The sequence below is a fragment of the Apis florea genome, unplaced genomic scaffold (assembly GCF_048593485.1).
Source record: "Apis florea isolate Af1SG1 unplaced genomic scaffold, ASM4859348v1 contig_1914_pilon, whole genome shotgun sequence".
Lineage (NCBI taxonomy): Eukaryota > Metazoa > Arthropoda > Insecta > Hymenoptera > Apidae > Apis > Apis florea.
The window spans coordinates 807,523-828,537 of record NW_028256504.1 but is presented as its reverse complement, the minus strand read 5'-3'; the positions used below and the strand labels follow the sequence as shown (position 1 = coordinate 828,537).

Sequence of the window (21,015 nt, the reverse complement as noted above, 5' to 3'; positions counted from 1 at the left end):
GTACAAGACTCGAAGCCTCTGGCACTCGACAGACGACTAGTGAAGGGAACGGATCGTCATTCTCGGTCGATATTCGATCAAACGGTCAACGAAAATGCTGCCCAAAAGTCATGTTTAACAGTCTTCGTGAAAATCTGCGTATAAATCGAAGTCGTAGTGATTTTCGACTTATATATTTTACTTTTGAATCCATTTATTTTTTTTTTTTTTGCCCCGTATGTGCAACTGAGGAAACATTAATATCAAAAATCATGAAGAATCGAAAGCAAGGTTATGATCGAATATGGAATACGATGAATAATCATTAATAAGTTTAGTGCAAAAAACGATTGAACAGATTTAACAAAATCATGAAAGGATAACCGTTGGATCTATCGATCGCATACAGGGATTAAAAATTTATTAAATGGTGAAAGAAAAAGACTTTTGAATTATAGTTTCAATCGTATCTTGGCGGGAATTTAATGATAACGTTTTACTTACAGAACAAGAATATTTTGTTATTGAAACAAGTTTTCATCGGTGCCACGCATCGAACAAAGAAACTTCTTGTGAAAGTTTCCGTAGTGCATGATAAAGTGTTCTCTGGTTGGATACGCGGTTACAATCTTGTGGATGATAGTGATCAAAGTTAGTGTACTTTCGATGTGATCCCGCCCTTTGACGACAACAAAAAACGATACATCGAGGATGGAACGAGAAATTCTTCTGTTCCTTTTAGGAATTCTCGTCGTGGGTGCACAAGGCATGTATTTTAAAGTTTCAATATAATTACTCGATTTCAATGTTTATGATTCAAAATTATCTATTATTTTTAAACTAGATTCTGAAACAATATATTTATCTTAGAATATTCATTTTAATTTTATATTATTATAGTAAACATATTGTATTTATTCTTTATAAGTTTGGACATTTTTTGCAAATATATTTTTGAGAATTATTTACATCATTGGAATCTTTCTTGAATCTGATGAAACAAATAATTTCATAATTTCAACCGATACATTATTTTTTTTTAATCTTTTATTTAAGTCTTTTATTATCATTCTCTATGATTACTGTCGATATGGATGAAATGAAATTTGTGTCTTTTTTTTAAAATGAGTTTCATTATCTTTCAAATATGGAATATGCTTATGGTTCGATTTTGAGTTGTGAGCTTGTAATAAATAAATGCTACACTATTTTGCAGTAGCACATGTTATTCAATATATATATAATAAATACTTTAAAGTTCATTGAACTTTAGTGATATCAGAAAATAACAGAGCTATTTAATTATTTCGAAATTCGAAATTCAATGATTATACAATATTTTCTATCTTTTTTTCAAGTTTTGTGTTAAGGAAAGACATACAAGTATACAAAATAGGTACCGCCTACTTGATTCTCGTCCACGCGGATTTTCTGGTGTCTCGAGGTCACCTGGTGTATCCGCTTCAAATAAAATGTATATGTTCTGTCGCTTTGTATTTTGCTTTCTCGAAACCTTGCGAATTCCAGATTTTTAATGTCTTTTTTTTTTTTCCAAAGAAAAATATATTTCATATATTATTTTTGTTCAAGGATAATTCAATGATAAACATGATTCCATCTTGAAATGTTGTTCCAATAACAGCTGCGATTCGCAAAATCAACGAACCATTTAAAAATATTCATTTAGTGGAAGCAAATTTACATTCTCTTTTCCTGTTTGACCTGCGATAATACCAGTAAAATATTTTGTACTTTTCATGATTAATTTTTATTCTATTCGGTTAAATTTAATTTGAATAAAACTGGTCGCACAAGATAGGAAACAGGACTCACTGTGAAGGCAGTCAATCGAAGCGAGTTTTACCTTTTGTAATTCTTATTCTCCTAGTTGACCTACATGAAACACCTTGGTAGACATTATATGTCTGGTGTGCATATATTAACGGTTTTATAATATTACTTTGCATGTAATTCTTGAAAAACAATCTATATACATCTAATATAATCGAATATACATCATTAATTTTACAAAAAACGCGAATATTAAAAATAAGCATATTTTTTAGACTGTTTTTCATCATTTCGTTCCACTTTTCATTATAAACTTGTCATTCAAAATACTTTCGATTCAAATTAGTATTTAAATGAATATTGGACTGAGAATTATAGTAATGCAAGTTCAACCTAAATACCTATCTAACTTAAGCTAACTCATAACTTATAAAAATGGAAAAATATAATTTAAAGTCCTTTAAAAGAATGTAAAAATAAAAAAAAAGTTGTTCTTTGTTAAAATCAAACTTATAAATAAATGATTCAAAAACCAATCAATATAAATAAAATTACTATTGATTTTTGTGATACTAATTTTTAATTAAGAAGATTAAAATTAGAAGATTTGATATAATTACAATTATATAAAAATATATTACAATTATATAAAGTATATATATAAAGCACGTATGAAGATAATGATTTAATTGATTATTTTAATGAAAAATGTTATCTATAAAAAAGTTTTTGTGTTATATAAGTTTTTAAGAAAAATTTGACTTATATTAATTGATTTCTGAACTTTTCAATAAAATTCCAATACAATTTCTTGAAATGTTTCATATATGATTTACACAATAATTTTCAACTTGCCAAATTAGACGTAATAAAGATTTATTAAATGTAGAGCGTTTTACGTCATCGACAGGTAAACTACAGATCTTTTCGTTGCGAGTACGCTCACCTGAACTTTCATTTGTGCAGGCAAAATCGCGTAGGAAGAACGTATCTTTCATGGAAATATAATTACAATTTAAAGTACAATTACAATTATTTATTTTTCACTTCCTTATTAAAAATTTTTTTAAATTAATTTTTCAATTTAAAAATTTTTTTATCAGTAGTCAAATTTGCAATTAAAATGATTAAATGAATAAAACTACAAGCAATATTTTAAAAGCTACAATACAAGCTGTAATAAATTTCTATATATTTTTCTTATAAAATTCAAAAGAAATTTAGAAATTAATATTTCAATAAAAAAATTAACAATAAATTCTTTAATGAATAAAAAATTTTTTGATAAACGAAGATTCATTTAAAATTTTTAATTAATTTTTTTTTTCTTTCTGAGAATTTATTAGCAGAAAAAATATATTTGATAATTCATTTTTTTCTCTATTTTCTTTATTTTTCAAATAGAATTATCTGCAAATTGATCAATATAAATTATCATATATACGTACATATACAAAAAGTTCAATTCGCACGCCTTTGACCAATCCAATTTCAGAAACTCATAGAGATCGTTATTGATAAAAAGATAGAAGGTTAATAGGTTAGGTTGATTTGTAAAGGAGTAAATCGATAGTCAATATACTGTATTGAAGCTTATGTTGAAGTGGGGAAGTAAAAGCGTCCTCGAGATTCTAGGCGAACGCTTTTCTTTCGTTCTTGCAAAGAAGGAAGCGTGTCGAACGTTATGGACTTGCACGATTCTCGTTTCTATCGAGCTAAGCTGAGACTGTCGTAACATTTAACTCTCGGCGGTTTGACTGGATCGAAGCATGCGAAACGCGCGATAACTAAGGATAAACTACTTGTTGGGTGGGGCACTATGTTTCGACAATACAGGTGAAATTTCAAACGACAATAAATAGCTTCCTCTCTCTTGCGATCAACATGTGCGACGAATCATATATATTTTGATTGTGGCAGTATATTTGAAACTCAATCCATCAATTATAATCATTATATCAGCATATTAGATTTTATTATTGTATATCTAGAAATTTTGAATTTCATATTCATATATATTATCGTTCACAAATATTATTTATCTTTATTTTATTCGAAAAGTATAAATGAAATATGATATATAGAATATACATAATATTTTCGAAATTATATATAAAATTTTATAAAATTCAAGTATTTAAAAAATAATTAGGTTAGAATTTTATTACTTCTTTTATCAAATTCTTTTATCAAAAATTTATTAAAAAGAAAATGGAAATTTTTTATTTATATACTGATATCTATAATAAAACAATAACAATAGCAAAATTAAAAGAAGATTCAAAAAAGAAATATAAAAAGAAAAAATAGCGTTTTCAAATTTTTGACAGTATATAAATTGAAATAATGCTTGATGATAATTTAAATAATATGAATTCAAATTAAATTCAAATAATTAAATACTATTAAAATTTTGTTCATATAGACGAGCTTCCATTGTATGAATATTCTTCATATCATCAATTTAAATTGACAATTATCGAACCTAAAAATATTTATAATATAAATATTTACAATTTTGATTCTACTTCACCAAATAACTAAATATAAATACTAGTGTATGTGCAAATTTAGTGAAACAAGAATAGGAAAGTTCACTGCTGTTAGTGAGTTTTCATTTCCTGACGTGTTGCAAGGTGTCGCAAGTCACCGTCGATCACGATGACACATGCGCCACGTGTTTTGCCAGTATATACAATAGAGGTTAGGAAATTCACAAAACTTTCTATCCCTACCAATGGAAGAAATAATAGAGACCTTCTTGCGATAAAAAAGTTGATTTCAAATTAAAAGGATTTTAACACAAATTCTGAAAAGTCAATTCACTATCTGGTTCCTTCTAATGGACCTTTCTTCGTAGAATTGAATAATGTTAACCGGTTTTCTGATGTCCTACTGGTACCATTCAAGTAATTGTAAAATTCGCTCTCAATATATCCCATTTACATAACATGTAATATGTTATTGCCATTGCGATTATGTATTTATATTTTTCTTTTTAATTCTTATCATAATATTATATATATATTATCATACAAATTATATACATATATATAAATATCAAAAAAAGAATGCATTATAGGTTATACATTATGGATTCAAGTTTTACATATAATTTATGCTGTTTGGAATCATATTGAATTTTCTGTTCATTTTATTATTATGAAATATTATAAATATAGAAAAAAATAGAAAATTAATTATTTTAATAGATTTTACAAAAAATTTTTTGCATTAATAAAATTCTAATTTGATTTTAATTCTTGAATGCCATAAAATATACATCGATTAATGTAAATTATATAAATATTGTAAAAATCAAAGAAAGAAAATAAAAAAAATATCACTAGAATTTGAATTCACGATTTTTAGCCAAAAAAATACTCTTTGTACTTTCTGTCACGGATATATGCCACAGTTTTCTTTTTTTTTTTTTTCTTGATTATAATTTGTTTGTATCTAATTATTATTTGTCGTATCTAAATGGACATGAAGATTCTAGTAATGTAATATTAATAGTCGAGAGACAAAATATAAATTAAAAAAACAAGAATTTGAAAAAAACATTTGAATCAAATTTCAATCTATTAAATTTTTATTCTTTTTTTTTTGTGATATAGATCACAAACAGATCACGAACAGACACTTTCTAATTTCCTGACAATTTGCTTTTATATATGCTATATTATACAGATACATTTGAAAAACAAATTAGAACTATTCACATACTACTATAATATATCGATACAATTACTGCTATAAACATATGTCAAACAAACTATTCTATTTTTGACATTTCGTGATATAGTAATGCTATCAAATCAATCGAAATATAAATATTTTTGTTCAAAGAAAATAAATATTGATCTATATTTTGAGAAAATTAATCATTATTATAATATTATGATAACGATTATATTATTTTTATTATATTGTAAAAAGAATTGAATGAGAAAGCGATGTATAAGAAGAGAAAGTAGCAATAAAGTTTGAAATTAATATTAAATTAAAGATATGAGATATAATTACTAAAGTTTCATTTTTTTTGAAATTGCAGAACAAAACAGAAAAAAATTGGACATTAAAGATTTTAAATATTGTAAGAATAAATTTATCAAAAAAGTCCAGAAATAAATTACTATTATTTATAAAGAAAGAAAAAAATGATGTTAATATCGTTAAATTATAAATATATATATAGAAGGAATGATTTTAAAATAAACAAAATGATCAAATAAAATTCATAATTTCTAAATTAGATAATACATCTTGATATGAACAAAATAATAAATATAGATAAAAAATTAATATTTTCGAAACTATAACTTTTTTTTAAATAAATGATTTGATTATTTCGAAAAATAATACTTTGCGTAAAATAATTTTTTATTTTTTCTTTTTTTGTTAGATTAAATTAAAATCGACCTTTCATTTTCATGCACACGTTACATATTACATATGTATAATAGTATACTTATTATTTTATTTTTAAACATATTTACTTAAAAAAAATTATTTGTAATTTTAAAAATTTTAATTTTATTAATAATTTTTTAATCCATTAGAATTTCTTTTTTTATTTAGCAAATACTATCTATTCTAAAAGCCACGAATGGCTTTCTTTTATTATATATATATATTTTTTTATTTTCTTCGAATTGTAAGTCATACGAACAAAGATAAAAGAAAATGACGATAAATCACAAATTATATTGTGGTGACATGCTTTACCGGTAGTAGTCCTGATTCGAAGTAGCTCCATGTCGTACCGTTATTTCGGCTTCAAAGTTTTGTAACCGCGTGACCCAGACCCATGAAGCGATCAGCGAATGCCAAAGACCAGACTAAAGCTAGTAACGTGTTTACTCGTACACGCACGCAGCAATTAACCGAGAATTCTCAACCTTTTCATCTATTCGAAATCTGGATTCTTTCCCGGAATTCATTTAATCTATAATTTATATTTAAAAAGATTTTTAATAGCTATAAAATGTAAAAATTATAAAAGAATTATAAATAATTACATAATTATATTATTTTTGCATACTTTAATATTAAAATATATAAAATTATTATCATTTAATATCTTATATTCAATATTCAATATTTTAATTGAATCATATAATTAATCCTTGTTGTATTTATTATATCCTTACAAGTAACTTTAATTTAACATCTCTATGAATAAATGAGAATTTTTTTTATGAATTTTAGCAATTTTTTTATAACGTGGTATTATTTTAATACGATTTTTTCAATATTGAATTAATATTGCATGAAATTTTAAGAATTAAATAAAAATGTAATTTCTTTTTTTTTTTTATTAATTTAATAGATAAAATTTATATTTTATTTAGTTATAAATAAGTTAATTTTTATAACTTATTTATATTCCTGGAATCTAACTTTCGTTATTATATGAAAATATTATTTAGTTTAGTTCATTAAAAACAATTATTTCTGAATTTCTGAATTTAAAATTATTCGAATTTTTAAATTTAAATTTAAATTTTTAAATTTTTAAATTTTTAAATTTTTAAATTTTTAAATTTTTAAATTTTTAAATTTAATGATTTTCTAAAATTATATATAATTTTATAAAATAATCAAATTTAATCTTTTTTTATTGCAAATTTTTTTTCTTTACACTTATGCTTATCTTTTATCGAAAGTTAGTTGCGAAGAAGTGACATAGATTTAGATTAAAAATTTGATCTTTATTGTTAATAATAACTTTTGTACAACCAATTAAGAAGTTTAAATTGAAAGCTTGATGAAATGACTTATAATTACGTAGAAAGTGAGCGGAAGAAAAGATTAAACATCGAGTGAAGAGATGTGTGTATGTCTAATCGAAATATATTGTGAACCGTTGCACGCGCAAACGCGTTTGTACTAGCTTTAATTAACTCGTTCGCACGAAACGGTAACTCGATGTCTCATGAGAAACACTACCTTCTCGAGAGTTCGAATAGAGAATACACAGTGGCTTTCTCCCTATAAATCGAATACATAGACATGGATTCAAAATTAAATTAACGGATTCCCACTAGATATTTGATTGAAAAGAATTAAAGGCGAGAAGATTGTAAATTAGGATCGTTAAGATTCTCGATTTGAAAATCTAAGGCCAGTTCTTGCAATCGGCCTTGAAGTATCGCCGGAAACTTATTCCATGAATTACACGACTGCGTTATAATCGCCTTTGCGATTGTATCGCTCATATATACCACTATTCACGAGATTTACGTTACCATCCTTCTCTGTTTCTATCTTGATATTTTTGTATTTCCATGTAATGTTACGGCCATCAAACGAATTTTCAATCATAAATACAGGAAATTTAAATGGAAATTTAAAAATGTCCGGTTTTCAGAATACATATTTTCTGAATATATTTAATTTTTAATGATTTTTTTTAATATCGTATCGTATATTATAATTTTTTCTTAAAGAATTAAACTACTATCAATGTAGTAAAATAATAAATAAGAATGAAACATTGAGTGAAATAATTTGATTATTTAGAATATCTCGCTTTTTTCTATATATCAAAAAATATTTCAGATTAAGTGATGGAAATATAATTTGATGAATAATGATTTTTTGGAAATGAACATACTATGAGTTATATAAAAATCAATTTAATTTTTGTAAATGAATTCATAATTCACTTGCATTAACAATGCAGCATATTGTTTTTTTATAAAAAAATTATAAATATATATTTTTATAAAAAAATATTAATTTAAGAGATAAAATTAATTGAAATTTTATAAAAATTATTATATGAAAGACAATTAATAATACTTCATTGTATTTTTGTCAAAATTAGTTACAAAAACTTTGACTAGATTAATTTGATTTTATGATTGAGATTATGTATCTTTATATTTTGATAAAAAAATATGTAGTTGTATATTATATTATGTTATTATATTATATATTATTATAATTATTTTTTATAAATTATCTATTTTAAATTTTTTATTATTCTATTATATTACGTTATGCTAATTTTTTTGAATTAGCATCATATTTTAAAACTATATCACAATTGTTAAGATGATTTAGTTATAATAGTAATGCATTTGTTGTAACGTGTAAGAATATATTATTTATTTAAAACACCACAAATACTTCAAAAGTATCACTAAAATATAAAAATATTTGTGATTCACATTTATTATACTATATCTACATATTTTAAATATATTACATACATCTTTAAATACAATAATGATTTTTAATTGTTGCATCCATTATTGCTTACATTTCTTAACAATATTGATAAATATTAAATATTTTTATGTTTTTTAAAATTATAATTAAAAAAAATTGCTTTCGCGACACATTTAATCTTGCCATTGTTTATATAGTTAGAAAATACAATTATATCTATTGTCAAAAGTTTAAATTATAAATCACGATAAACAATTGTATGTTTTCATCTTTTGAGAAAATCGAGAAAAGAAACTGTGAAATGTAAGGTATAGAAGAAATACCGAAGAGGCGAAAAATAGAGATAGATAAATATTTTAAATAGTTGCACGAAATTCAACCGTTTCTACTTTCATGAGAATACCTTGAGAATACCATGAGAATTTTACGGTAAATCATAAAGCGCACGTGCTCGTACATGCACGTCGATTTCCATCGGCTTCTAACTGCTAGGCTTTTCACTATAAGAAAAAGTTTCTCAAGCTACATACGGTCTTGCCGATACTTCCCGTACTCAGAATCAACCATAACTTTATATCACTACATCTATTCTATACACGACCTACTAATTTTTATCCTTTTGCAGATGATAGAAAATCTTTCGTACAATTTCCCGACTCATAGAATTCGAATAATGGGGTAAGCGTGGGATTTTGATCAAGGTTTCTCTTTGCTTCGTATCACAGCCATTGTCTGACTTATTTTGAAAGTGAAGTATGACTTATAAACTTGAATGTAATGTAATACCTGTGTCCTTGACTATCCTCGACTTGACAAGAATATTTTTACGTAATGAAAGTTAGAAATTAAATGTGAAAGTAAATGTTATTAATTATCAAGTAATAAGAAATTCTTGTATGCATTTATGTGATATTTAAATTAAAGATATTCGAAAATATAAGCACTCATTATTGTTATTTTTGCTAATTATATCCTATGCAGCATTCATTGAAAAAAAAAAAAAAAAAAAAAAATTAAAATCTTACATCGAAAAGTAAAATCTTCGATCGAATATATTTTTTTTTTTAATATTCTAGGAATATTAAATTGATATTTGCAATCTTTAGCAGAAATTGTAATTGAAAAGTAATTTCAAAATTCTGTCTACCATAGAAACTACGCTGTCTAGCGTAAATAATATTGTTGAAATTAAAATTCTAGCTTAAAAAACCGTGAACTTTCTACTAAATATTTAACATAGCATTAAAATACCATTACATCGATTCATTAAATGAATATAACTACGCCATAATCAGCCTTTTGAATATTTTATATTAAAATTTTTTAATGTATTTTTAGTTTTTAACATAAGATTTTTCATTGAGAATTTTATTTCTTAATATTTTCCTTTTATTTTAAAATAATTCATTTTTATCTAATAATTACAAAAAATTTTAATAATTATTATAAAATATCACTTTAATTGTAAGAATCTTTGAATACGTTTAATTTTTTTATCTAAAATTTTTACATAAAGAGATTAGACTGGTAATGATAGAATGTAACCTATTTAAAAATATTTTAATATACAAAACTTTTTAAATAATATAGCTATTATTATAGAATAATTAATATATAAATAAGATAAATAAAATAATCATACTTCGAATATTTAATTTAATTCTCATGATAAGAAAAATATTTCAGATAAAAATTAAATGTAAAGAAATACATAATTTAGTGCTGATAATCTTTTTATTGATAGGTATAGAGATCATAAAATCAATTTTATCTTGTTAATAAAAGTCAATTATGTATCTTTTCTTCCTGTGCCATTCCAATCAATTTTTATTTATTTGAAACATATTTTGATTACTAAAATCAATTAAAATTAAGATATTCTAGATTATAATATAATTCTATATATAATCTAGAATATATATAATATAATTCACCATATGTCAAAAATTAATAATGAAATAAAATAAAGATACTTTTTTTTACTATATATAATTTCTCTGATATATAATATTGAATATATTTTAATACTCTGATACTTTTCTTGCAACTAATTATAATTAATTTTTTTCTTACCAAAACTATCGTTAAAATATTTTCTAAAATATATTTTCTAAAATATAGAATTATTAAAGTGCGGCCATCCAGCTGTACCAATGAATGCCAAGGTGTCATTGTCCGATGAATCCTTAGCAACAGGCACTTTGGCGACATATACTTGTGATGCCGGATACGAATTATTTGGGTAAGTGACTCTTTAGAAATATCCGTTCTTTGTGGAATATTAAACGTCATACTTAAATAACTTACAAAAATTCATTACGTAGGTATTGCATGGTGGATAAATTATAATAAGATTAAATTAATTTAATATAATATTAATTATAATAATTATTAATAATTAGTAAAGAAAAATTGAAAAGAAAATATTATTTTTATATTTTTCTCGCAATATATGTATTAATAAATAGGATTTTGATTTCTAAAAATTTAAGAAATAACTTTTCAAATCAAAATAAGACATTTTCAGTTCCATTTTTTAATTGACAATTATAAAAACTTATAAGACAATATCTTATAGACGAAATATATACGAAAATATCTTAAGCAGTGAGAATTTTTTAAAATTATTCAATCGAGTATCAAAAATAGGTATAGAAACATTCACAAAAATTCAATTTTTTTTAAATGAATAAAGATTGATGAATAAAGGTTGATATTCAAGTTGCAACCAAGTGAAACGAAATCGTTTATATAGTACGATAGTCGTCAGTGGCATTACTTACTCATTATAAACTTTCTCCATTTTATAATTCGTATGATTGACGATATTTGTTTACGTGTTCGTGTTCCGTTCTCTTGTCGTGCATTGTTTATCATAAAGTAAAGAATTTCGGTTCTTATTTCATTTAATTATTATTTGTTCAGCAGTGGCAGTTTAACATGCAATGTTCGTGGAAAATGGCAAGGAGATCTACCATTTTGTGGTAAGCATTCTATAATCAATTCAATTTTATCTTTATCTTATTATTTTTATTTCACCTAACCTAACTTCACAGCACTGACACATTCGATTACGCGTCTCTCTTGACAATAATATTATATGCAACTTTCTCTTCAATACACATTGAAACAGTTTCGTGAAAGAATCAGTTGTTCTTTACGATCGAAGAAATTTAACTTTTTCTCCTTAAAATGCAAAACGTAGTTACCTTTCTGCCAAACTAGAAAGTAATTTTTAGTATGCTACGAGATACTCTCGTTAAAATACATCGACCTTTGGTATGGATATTGGTCTCACTTTTTTTATTGGTCGCGTTGCGACGTTTCACTTTTGCCGGCAAAATTGGTTTGAAACGCTGATGAGAAGAAAGTTTACGGAGGACGGTTTATCGGTAAAATGTTACGCAAGCTTTTATTCGGTGACAGTTAAGCCTCGTACTACCAACTGCAATACCGGTAAACCGTGTCGCGTGGAAATTATTTTAAACGACCGGCCGAGAAGAATGCGGAAAAATGATAAAGTCAGAAGATGAAACACAAAATACTTACTACCTGCAACTTGGTGAAACTAACGCCAAATAATCTTTCTTTTTATTACTGAATATATTCTGTTGGTAATGATCTCATATAATAATCTCATATAATAATAAAAAAAATTTATGAAACATTTAGTGTAAATTTCAAAAATCAAAAAACCAGTGTTTCAATTATTGACTCTGAATATTAAATATTGAATACTATGTTTTAAATATTGTATATTATATCAGATATTGAGTTTTATTTGCTTATTATGAAGTAAGCTTATTATGTTTGCGAAAAAATGATACGAATAAATTATAGTAATAAATTTTATTATAAATTATAGCATTATGGAAAATTTGATCATTTATTGTATAGAAAAATAATAGAAAAATAAATTTTAGCTATTGAATGATTAGAAAAAGTAAAAGTATTAAATTTGTTTTTAGATTAATTAATTTTTAGTAATTTAAAAATATCTTATAGATATTTAAAAATAAAGAATCTTAAATGTTTATATCTAGAAATTTTTTAGAAAAATCATAAAGAATTGAATGTTATAATTTTGATACATTTCTACGACTTAAACTTTTAATTAAAATAAATAAAATAATAATCCAAATTGAATTTGATTATTTTTGATTTAATAATGTGTTACAATTGATTATAAAAAAAAAAAAAATAAATCAAAGACATAATAATTTATTTAATTAAATATGCATTATTGCAGGCACAAATGTAGCTTTTCGCAAGCCAACAAATCAATCGACAACTGTGCGAGGCGGAGATGCTAGTCACGGAAACGATGGAGATTCGAGCACAGAGCACGATGGAAAAAGATGCACCGAAACACAAAGCGAGCCTAGCCCTTGGTGGAAAGTCGATTTATTAAAATCGTATTCGGTAAAAGTCGTTAGGGTAACGACCAGAGGTTGTTGTGGTAATTTTCCTTTCTATTTTTCACATGTATTTATATATTTTCTTTTTTTTTTACAAATGATTTACAAATGATAAAATTTTTTTTATTTTTTCATAAAATTTAAATACTTTTTTATTAGTTAAAAATAGCATGTTTAAAATATTATAGTCAATAATAAACAATAAGCTGTTGAATCGAAATTAGAATTTAATTTTCATTTTTTCATTTTCAAAAGGTCACCAACCTCTTCAGGATATCGAAATACGTGTTGGTAATAGTAGCATAGAATTACAACGTAATCCTTTATGCGCCTGGTTTCCTGGCACAATTGGTAAGCAACTAAATTAAGCCTTTAATTATGTGTATCATTAATGAATAATAAAATGAAACTTCAGTGCTATAATATATACGGCAACAAATGATTTTAAAATTTTAATCGAAATTGAGATTTGCGGAATTTTTATATTATTATTCCAAATTGAGACATAAATAAAATATTTTTATATTATATTATATTACATAGTATTATATGTAAAAAAAAAAATTTTTATCAAATTTTTTAACATTCCAAAATAAATAAAATATTACTTTATTTATTATGAATTGTGAATAAATATAATTTTTTTCCATAAAACAAATGTTAAGTTAAATTAGATGTATTTATAGAATTGATAGTTTATAGAAATTTTTATTTAAAATTAAATTCATTTAAAAAAACATCAATTGATGAAGTCATTTTTTACGTTCCTGAAAAAAGATTTTTTAAAATATATATATATTTGTAGCTAAATGATTAAAATATTTATTCAAAAATTAATTTTTGATCAATCAATTGATTTTACAGAGGAAGGAATTACAAAGACGTTTATGTGTGCCAGAGCTCTTGTTGGTCAATATGTATTTTTGCAATTAGTTGGTGTGGAGGGAAGTTTGAGTCTATGTGAAGTAGAAGTATTTGCTGTTGACGGTAAGTATATAAGTTTATAAGTGTAAGTTGCTATCAATAATCTATCAAATAAAATTCCTGTAGAAAAGTTTCACTTGGTTTTTCGTAGAGTTCTCAACAGACAGATGCGCTTATAGCGGAACGCCAGCTGACGCCGATTTGGCTGCTTTCAATTCCACCTGTTATGAATTCGTTGTCAAAAAAGGCGATTCTTTTCAAGAGGCCAGAAATTACTGTCGTGCAAGAGGCGGTGATCTTGTTCATGGTTTCAAGGTTTCTATGCAAAAATTTTATATTATATATTATAGTTTTATTATTATTATTTAATTATTAGTTAATTTAATATTTTCTTGTATTAAATTCCAACTATAATCTTCTATTGTAATATCTATATTTTTTGTAATACAGGATGCAGCTTCCGTATATATATTAAACAATCTCGAAAGGCGGAAAGACAAACTGAAGACTCAGCTAGTTTGGATAGGTGCTCAGAAGGAACCTTTGATAACGGCGCGAATATGGCGATGGGTTGACGGTGCATATATATTGCTTTTTAATCTCTTTGATTTCTGTTTGATTATACATTGTCTCGTTTATACATTAATTACGGTCAACATTTTTTTTCTCTTCTCACGATTGATCGGTAACGTTTATGGGAACCGGGTCGAAGAGATACGATTAAGTAACACCGGTTGAATTCATCGACCCATATCAATCAATTTACTTCGTAATTATGCGATAATTATGCGATAATTATAATATTTCTCTTGATTCGAAATTCATTTCTCGATTAGCTATAAAGATCTGTGAAATCAAAGATTGTCTCAAAACAACTGACTGTCGGTGTAATAGTACGCGCTAATAAATAGAACGTGAAAGTTAGTACTATGAGGAAATGAACGGGAAGTTACACTCACGAGCGTCTATTTGAACGTATAATCTCTGTTTATTCTTCTTGTGTTTGGATCGAACAGACAAAAAAATTTTTTGAATTTCTAATATTGGAAGCAAATTAAATAACAAATGTACTATTGCGCCGATAGTCGGTTGTTTTGAAACAATCTTTGATTTCACTATGACTAATTGAGAAACCAATTTCGATTCAACAGAAATATTATAATTATTGCATAATTACCTTTTAATTTATTTGATAAATGATATGTTTGAGAAAATATATTTTTTTAAAGATTACAAAATGATTTATAAAAGATTTATAAAATTTTTTATTATTTTCAGGTGAGATTGTACAAAAACCATCTTGGGGGAAAGATCAACCAAATAATTATAACGGCGAGCAAAATTGCGTAGTGCTAGACGGTGGTCGTAGCTGGCTATGGAATGATGTTGGCTGTAACCTTGACTATCTGCATTGGATATGTCAAAGCAGTAAGTATATACATTAATAATCATAAATCTGCATATGTATAAATGCAGAGAATTATGTATATGATAAATCCATTTGCACGTATTTGATGTTTATACAGAAAAACAAAAAGGTGTGGCTCATATAAAAATTTTTTTTTTAATATATGTATAATATAATATCTTTATTTATCAAGGGCCACCTACTTGCGGTAGTCCAGAGAAAGCTGAGAATACAACAATAATGGGCACTAAACGAACCATAGGATCTATAATAGATTATGTTTGTCCTGATGGATATATGCTAATAGGTTCGAAGAGCAGGACGTGTGAATCAACTGGATTTTGGAGTGACGAGCCAGCCACGTGCAAGTGTAAGTTTAATTGCACGCACGTCTCTACGCGAGCTGCATAATTGCTTGGATAATGATAATGTACTTGGTGATTAATAATCATGTGGCATATACTAACGTCATATTTTAAATGCTTGTAGTTGTCGATTGCGGCCCTCTGCCTGAATTGGAGAACGGTGTAATCACACTGGTTGATAACAGAACAACTCATGGCGCACTTGCTGATTACGTGTGTAAAGAAAACTACACATTGCTCGGTGATGTCAGACGTAGATGCGGAGATGGTGGTATTTGGAGTGGACATCAACCTCAATGTTTATGTAAGAAATTGATTTTAATAAATATATTACTTATAATAACAATAGTTATAATTTACAATATCGTTTATTATTTTTCAGTTGATTGGTGTCCAGAACCACCACAAATTAACGGTGGAGTCGTGACAAATACTGGGAGACGAGCAGGATCGACAGCTACTTATTCTTGTCAAAATGGATTCATTTTATTCGGAGATAATGTAAGTAATTCTGAATATAATTCAATTTATTATATTTAAATTTATTTTAATAATTTCTCTTATTTGTTATGCATAAGCCGTAGGCTATTTCAAATAGAACTTTCATTATGTATATCTTTCACCTCGATTACAATTATATTATATAAGAAAATTTCAAAAGATTTACGCAAACGATTATTTGAACGATTATTCTACGAATACTAAATACATCGATAATCAATTTTGAAAGGTTCTTACCTGTGACATTGGTGGAGAATGGTCTGGTAAAGCACCTCAATGCCGATTCGTTGATTGTGGAGCACCAGCTCAAATCGAATTCGGTTCTGTGACTCTAATTAATGGCACTACTACAGTTAAAAGTTTGGCTGTATATACATGTTCAGAAGATTATTGGCTGGTTGGCGAAGCGAAACAAAAATGCACCAAAGAAGGAAAATGGAGTCATGATACGCCGTCTTGCGAATGTAAATTTTTCAAGTTTTTTTGAAATGCATTATATTATAGCAAATAATTTGAAAATTATAATTATTCATTGATATATATATCTATTATATATATATATATATACATATATATATATATATAGTGATCACCTGCGAAGAACCTGAAGTACCAGCTGGAAGCTACGTTGTCGGATATGATTTAAATGTTCACAGTGCTATTGAATATCATTGTGAAGCAGGATACCTACTTCAAGGCGAAATCAGACATACTTGCGGAAGAGATGGTGAATGGTCGGGGGAAGTACCAACTTGCGAGTGTAAGTTTCATTGTTGAATTTATTAAAATTTTTTTTCTAAAATATATATTTTTGAACATTAATTGAATTCATTCTAATATGAATGATAAATGAATGATATTTTTAATGATAATCTTTTCATTTTTCTATATTATAGATGTAGACTGCGGGAAAGTTTTGCCTGTTTTAAACGGAGCTGTAGAATATGTAAATGGAACAACACATCTTGGAAGTGAAATCACTTATAGTTGTACTAAAAACTATAGACTAAATGGAGTGTTAAGAAGATATTGTTTGGACAATGGTCAATGGAGCGACGCGACTCCAAAATGTGAAGGTGGTTATTCATTTTAGAATTTGCGCAATTTATTTTATATTTAATGATATATGATGATATATAATGGTAATATTTTTTTCTCTTTTATACAGAAATTCGATGTCCAGAACCTGTTTATGCAGAACACGGTATTCTATCTGTAACTGGTAATGATCGAATGTATGGTAGAACTCTAATTCGTACTGGAACCCCAGAAAATTCTAATACTGGCGCGACTTCTTACAAAATCGGTGCTCTTGCAAAATACCGTTGTGAGAGAGGATACAAAGTAGTCGGGGAACCTCTGTCCACTTGCGAAGATAATGGAAAATGGAGTGGTGAAGTTCCACGATGTGTTTGTAAGTAACTTAAAAAGTCATACTATTTAAAAATAAATAATTGCAAAATGTTCATTTTGAATAAATGCATTTTTCAGATGTTGATTGTGGTAAACCAGAACACATTCAACATGGTAGATATACTTTAACATCAAATGCTACTTATTATGGAGCAGCTGCTCTTTATGAATGTGACGGTAATTTTGAATTGGACGGATTTGCTAGACGATTATGTCTCGAGAATGGTACTTGGAGTAGTGACACTCCAGTTTGTAAAGGTAAGTCTAGATTAAAATTTAATTTTAAATTGTTATAAAATAAATACTATCTATATAATGTAATTTATATGATTATATTATAAATAATAAAAACTTTTTGTTAAATTTTATATAAATTTATAAAAATTTTATATAAAAATTTCATTTTTCATATTTTTTTAAAATATTCTGTCATATTATTTTTATATTATATTATATTCATTGTATTATTTATTCATAGAAATTAGATGCAAAGATCCTGAGAAAGAGGGTGTACTATCTACACAAGTTTCAACTCATAGTGTAGGTGGAATAGCTCACTATAGTTGTCCTCGAGGATTTTATATGGAAGGAAATGAAACTAGAGTATGCTTACAGAACGGATCTTGGAGTGGAAACACACCTGCCTGTTTCTGTAATTATATTTCTCAAATATCTTGAATTTATGCAAAAATGAAATATAAAATTAAACATTTGATTCAATAGTGGTTGACTGCAAACATCCAGAGCCTATAGAAAATGGAAGAGTGATAGTAGTAAATGGAACCATTACATACGGTGGAACTGCAGAATATCATTGTTTACCACAATATGAAAGAATAGGACCGTTTTTAAGAAAATGTTTAGATACAGGTTCATGGAGTGGAGAGGAACCCAAGTGCGAATGTAAGCAAAAATAATATTAAGAATATATTGAAAAGATATAGAGAAATATTTTCATATATTATCAATATTTATTATATAACAGTTATGCCGAATGAAGTAGCGGAAACGCAGGGTGTAGGAACTAGCGTTGGCATTGGAGCTGGTGTTATCATATTTATATTAATTATTCTTGGACTTGTTTATTTAAGACTGTAAGTAAAATTTATAATAAAATAAGAAATATTAAATTAAATTAAACTAAATTTTCAAATTAAAAATTTAAAAAAAATATTTTTTTTAGGAGAAAAGCTACGCCAGTAAAAAATACTGAAAATGTACAAGCTGCTGAAAGAAAGGAAGATCAAAATGCTGCTGTTATGTCTTATGCCACTCTTAACGATGGTACACCTAATAGTATGTATGAAAATGTTCCAGAGGATGGTCTTTATGATAGTCCTTATAGTCTAAATAGTAGTACCTATAGGTAAGAAATCTTTTTAGAAAATTTTTTAATAAAAAGAGGACGATTAAATTATTTTTAAATTAAAGGTATGGTACTAATATGAGAAGACATTATGGTAGATCTGGACATTACGAAGCAGAACCAGTTTCAAACAGAAACGGCATTACAATTAACGGAGTGTCTGTGCGATAGTTTGAAATATAACAATTAGAACCGAAACTGTGTATTTTTTAAAATTAGATATTATTTATGTACAGGTAGAAGGATATAGATACGTGAAATTTTGTTATCTTTATTTATATTATTATATTTGGCGTATCGCCGATCTATGTAAATAAGTAAAAAGAAGTAACGTGATAAATTTACGATAGTGTTTTTCATACCAATGATGAAAATATGTTATATTAATGAACATTCTTATATTATTTCGACAATTCAATCCTATGTATTATTATGTATATAAAATGTTCTCTTAATATAGAACTATGTCTCAAATGACGAATTTATAACATAAATTCGTATGTTGATTGGTTATAAAACGAATAAAGAAACCAATATTCTTGTTTTATTTTGTATTTTGATATATTTTTAAGAACCACTGAAAAATATTATTTTAATTACAATGTAGATTAATATATTATGATGATATAATATGATTTTATTTATTAAATTTGCTGTAAATATGATTGTGAAATATATAGCAATTATATGTATTCAGTTTCATTGCCTTATAAGGTAATGATTTCTCCATCAACAGTTTATTCCAACTAAGGTATTTGTAATGTATTCTTTCGAAAATAAATCAATATATTTTTTAACAGTTATATCCAAAGTTTTTAGCATTAATATTATTAATTTTGTGAAATGATTAAAATATATAAATAAATTAACTTGTTTTCAAAATAAAATAAATTAATATTCATTAAAATTTGTAAGTGTAAATTAAAAATTAAACTAAAAATTAACATTAATGTAATAAATACTTTATATATTATTTTAAATATTGAAATAATAATTGATTGTATTGCGAAGAATACAAAAAATGAAGAAAAAATCGATCACAGTATTTTTTTTCTTGCTCTAATGTGGCCTAATTTTTGGATGTCTAGAAAAGGCTTGAATAATGAATCCTTCACCAGATGGCGTTACTTACCCGGGTGTGGTAAATAACCATAGAGTGACGCGTAACGTGAGTCACAGTAGAGCACGAGTGTCTGTACTGTTCTGTTTTTTCGGATTTTTCTAGTTTTGAAGCTATTAATAATCAGGTTGGTAGAAATTTGTTTGTTTATTCGAATATTTGAATATAAATCCATCTTCTGATTAACTTGTATATATGAGAATAATGTGAAAATTACGAAATATTTGACAGCAATCTATTTGCTTATATGGACAGCCATTGTTATTGTGTCGTTGTTTCGAAGAAGTGTATACATTTTTGTTAATATGTTTTTCTCGTTTAACAAAATTATTTTTATTTTTATTGTTATATAAAAGAAGTAATATCTTTTATGTAACAATGATATAAGGATTTTAATCATATCCAGTAAATCATATCCATGTTTACTAAAAATTAAATATTGCTTACGTCAAATATATTTAGTAAAAATTTTGAAATGAAGAAGTATAAGATTAAAAATTGTAGCTATTTATTCGGAAAAACATAAAAATGCAAATATATTAAAAATA

General features: G+C 25.8%; 1 protein-coding gene and 1 long non-coding RNA gene across 3 annotated transcripts; one reads left to right on the top strand and one right to left on the bottom strand.

Moving 5' to 3' along the window:
• Window positions 1–19,894, top strand: fw (CUB and Sushi multiple domains furrowed). Of its 2 annotated transcripts, XM_086914118.1 has the most exons (23): window positions 21–409; window positions 486–745; window positions 11,074–11,194; window positions 11,878–11,936; window positions 13,202–13,411; window positions 13,626–13,721; window positions 14,235–14,357; window positions 14,446–14,609; window positions 14,745–14,871; window positions 15,573–15,722; window positions 15,896–16,072; window positions 16,192–16,371; window positions 16,450–16,568; window positions 16,798–17,032; window positions 17,155–17,328; window positions 17,465–17,644; window positions 17,737–17,982; window positions 18,060–18,239; window positions 18,460–18,633; window positions 18,705–18,884; window positions 18,967–19,075; window positions 19,165–19,347; window positions 19,413–19,894. In XM_086914118.1, the coding sequence occupies exons 2-23, from the start codon at window positions 691–693 to the stop codon at window positions 19,516–19,518; spliced, it is 3,348 nt and encodes a 1,115-aa protein (XP_086770244.1). In that variant the 5' UTR covers window positions 21–409; window positions 486–690; the 3' UTR covers window positions 19,519–19,894. The 2 variants fall into 2 exon arrangements, with proteins under 2 accessions (XP_086770249.1, XP_086770244.1); XM_086914123.1 differs by having other exon boundaries at window positions 1–745; window positions 19,165–19,277.
• On the bottom strand, window positions 11,473–12,534 carry LOC147658583 (uncharacterized). Its single transcript, XR_015294116.1, has 3 exons — window positions 12,251–12,534; window positions 11,997–12,173; window positions 11,473–11,923 (listed from the first exon to the last, which is right to left on the bottom strand). It is a non-coding gene; the product is annotated as an uncharacterized LOC147658583 (long non-coding RNA).
• Window positions 19,895–21,015: the final 1,121 nt, after the last annotated feature.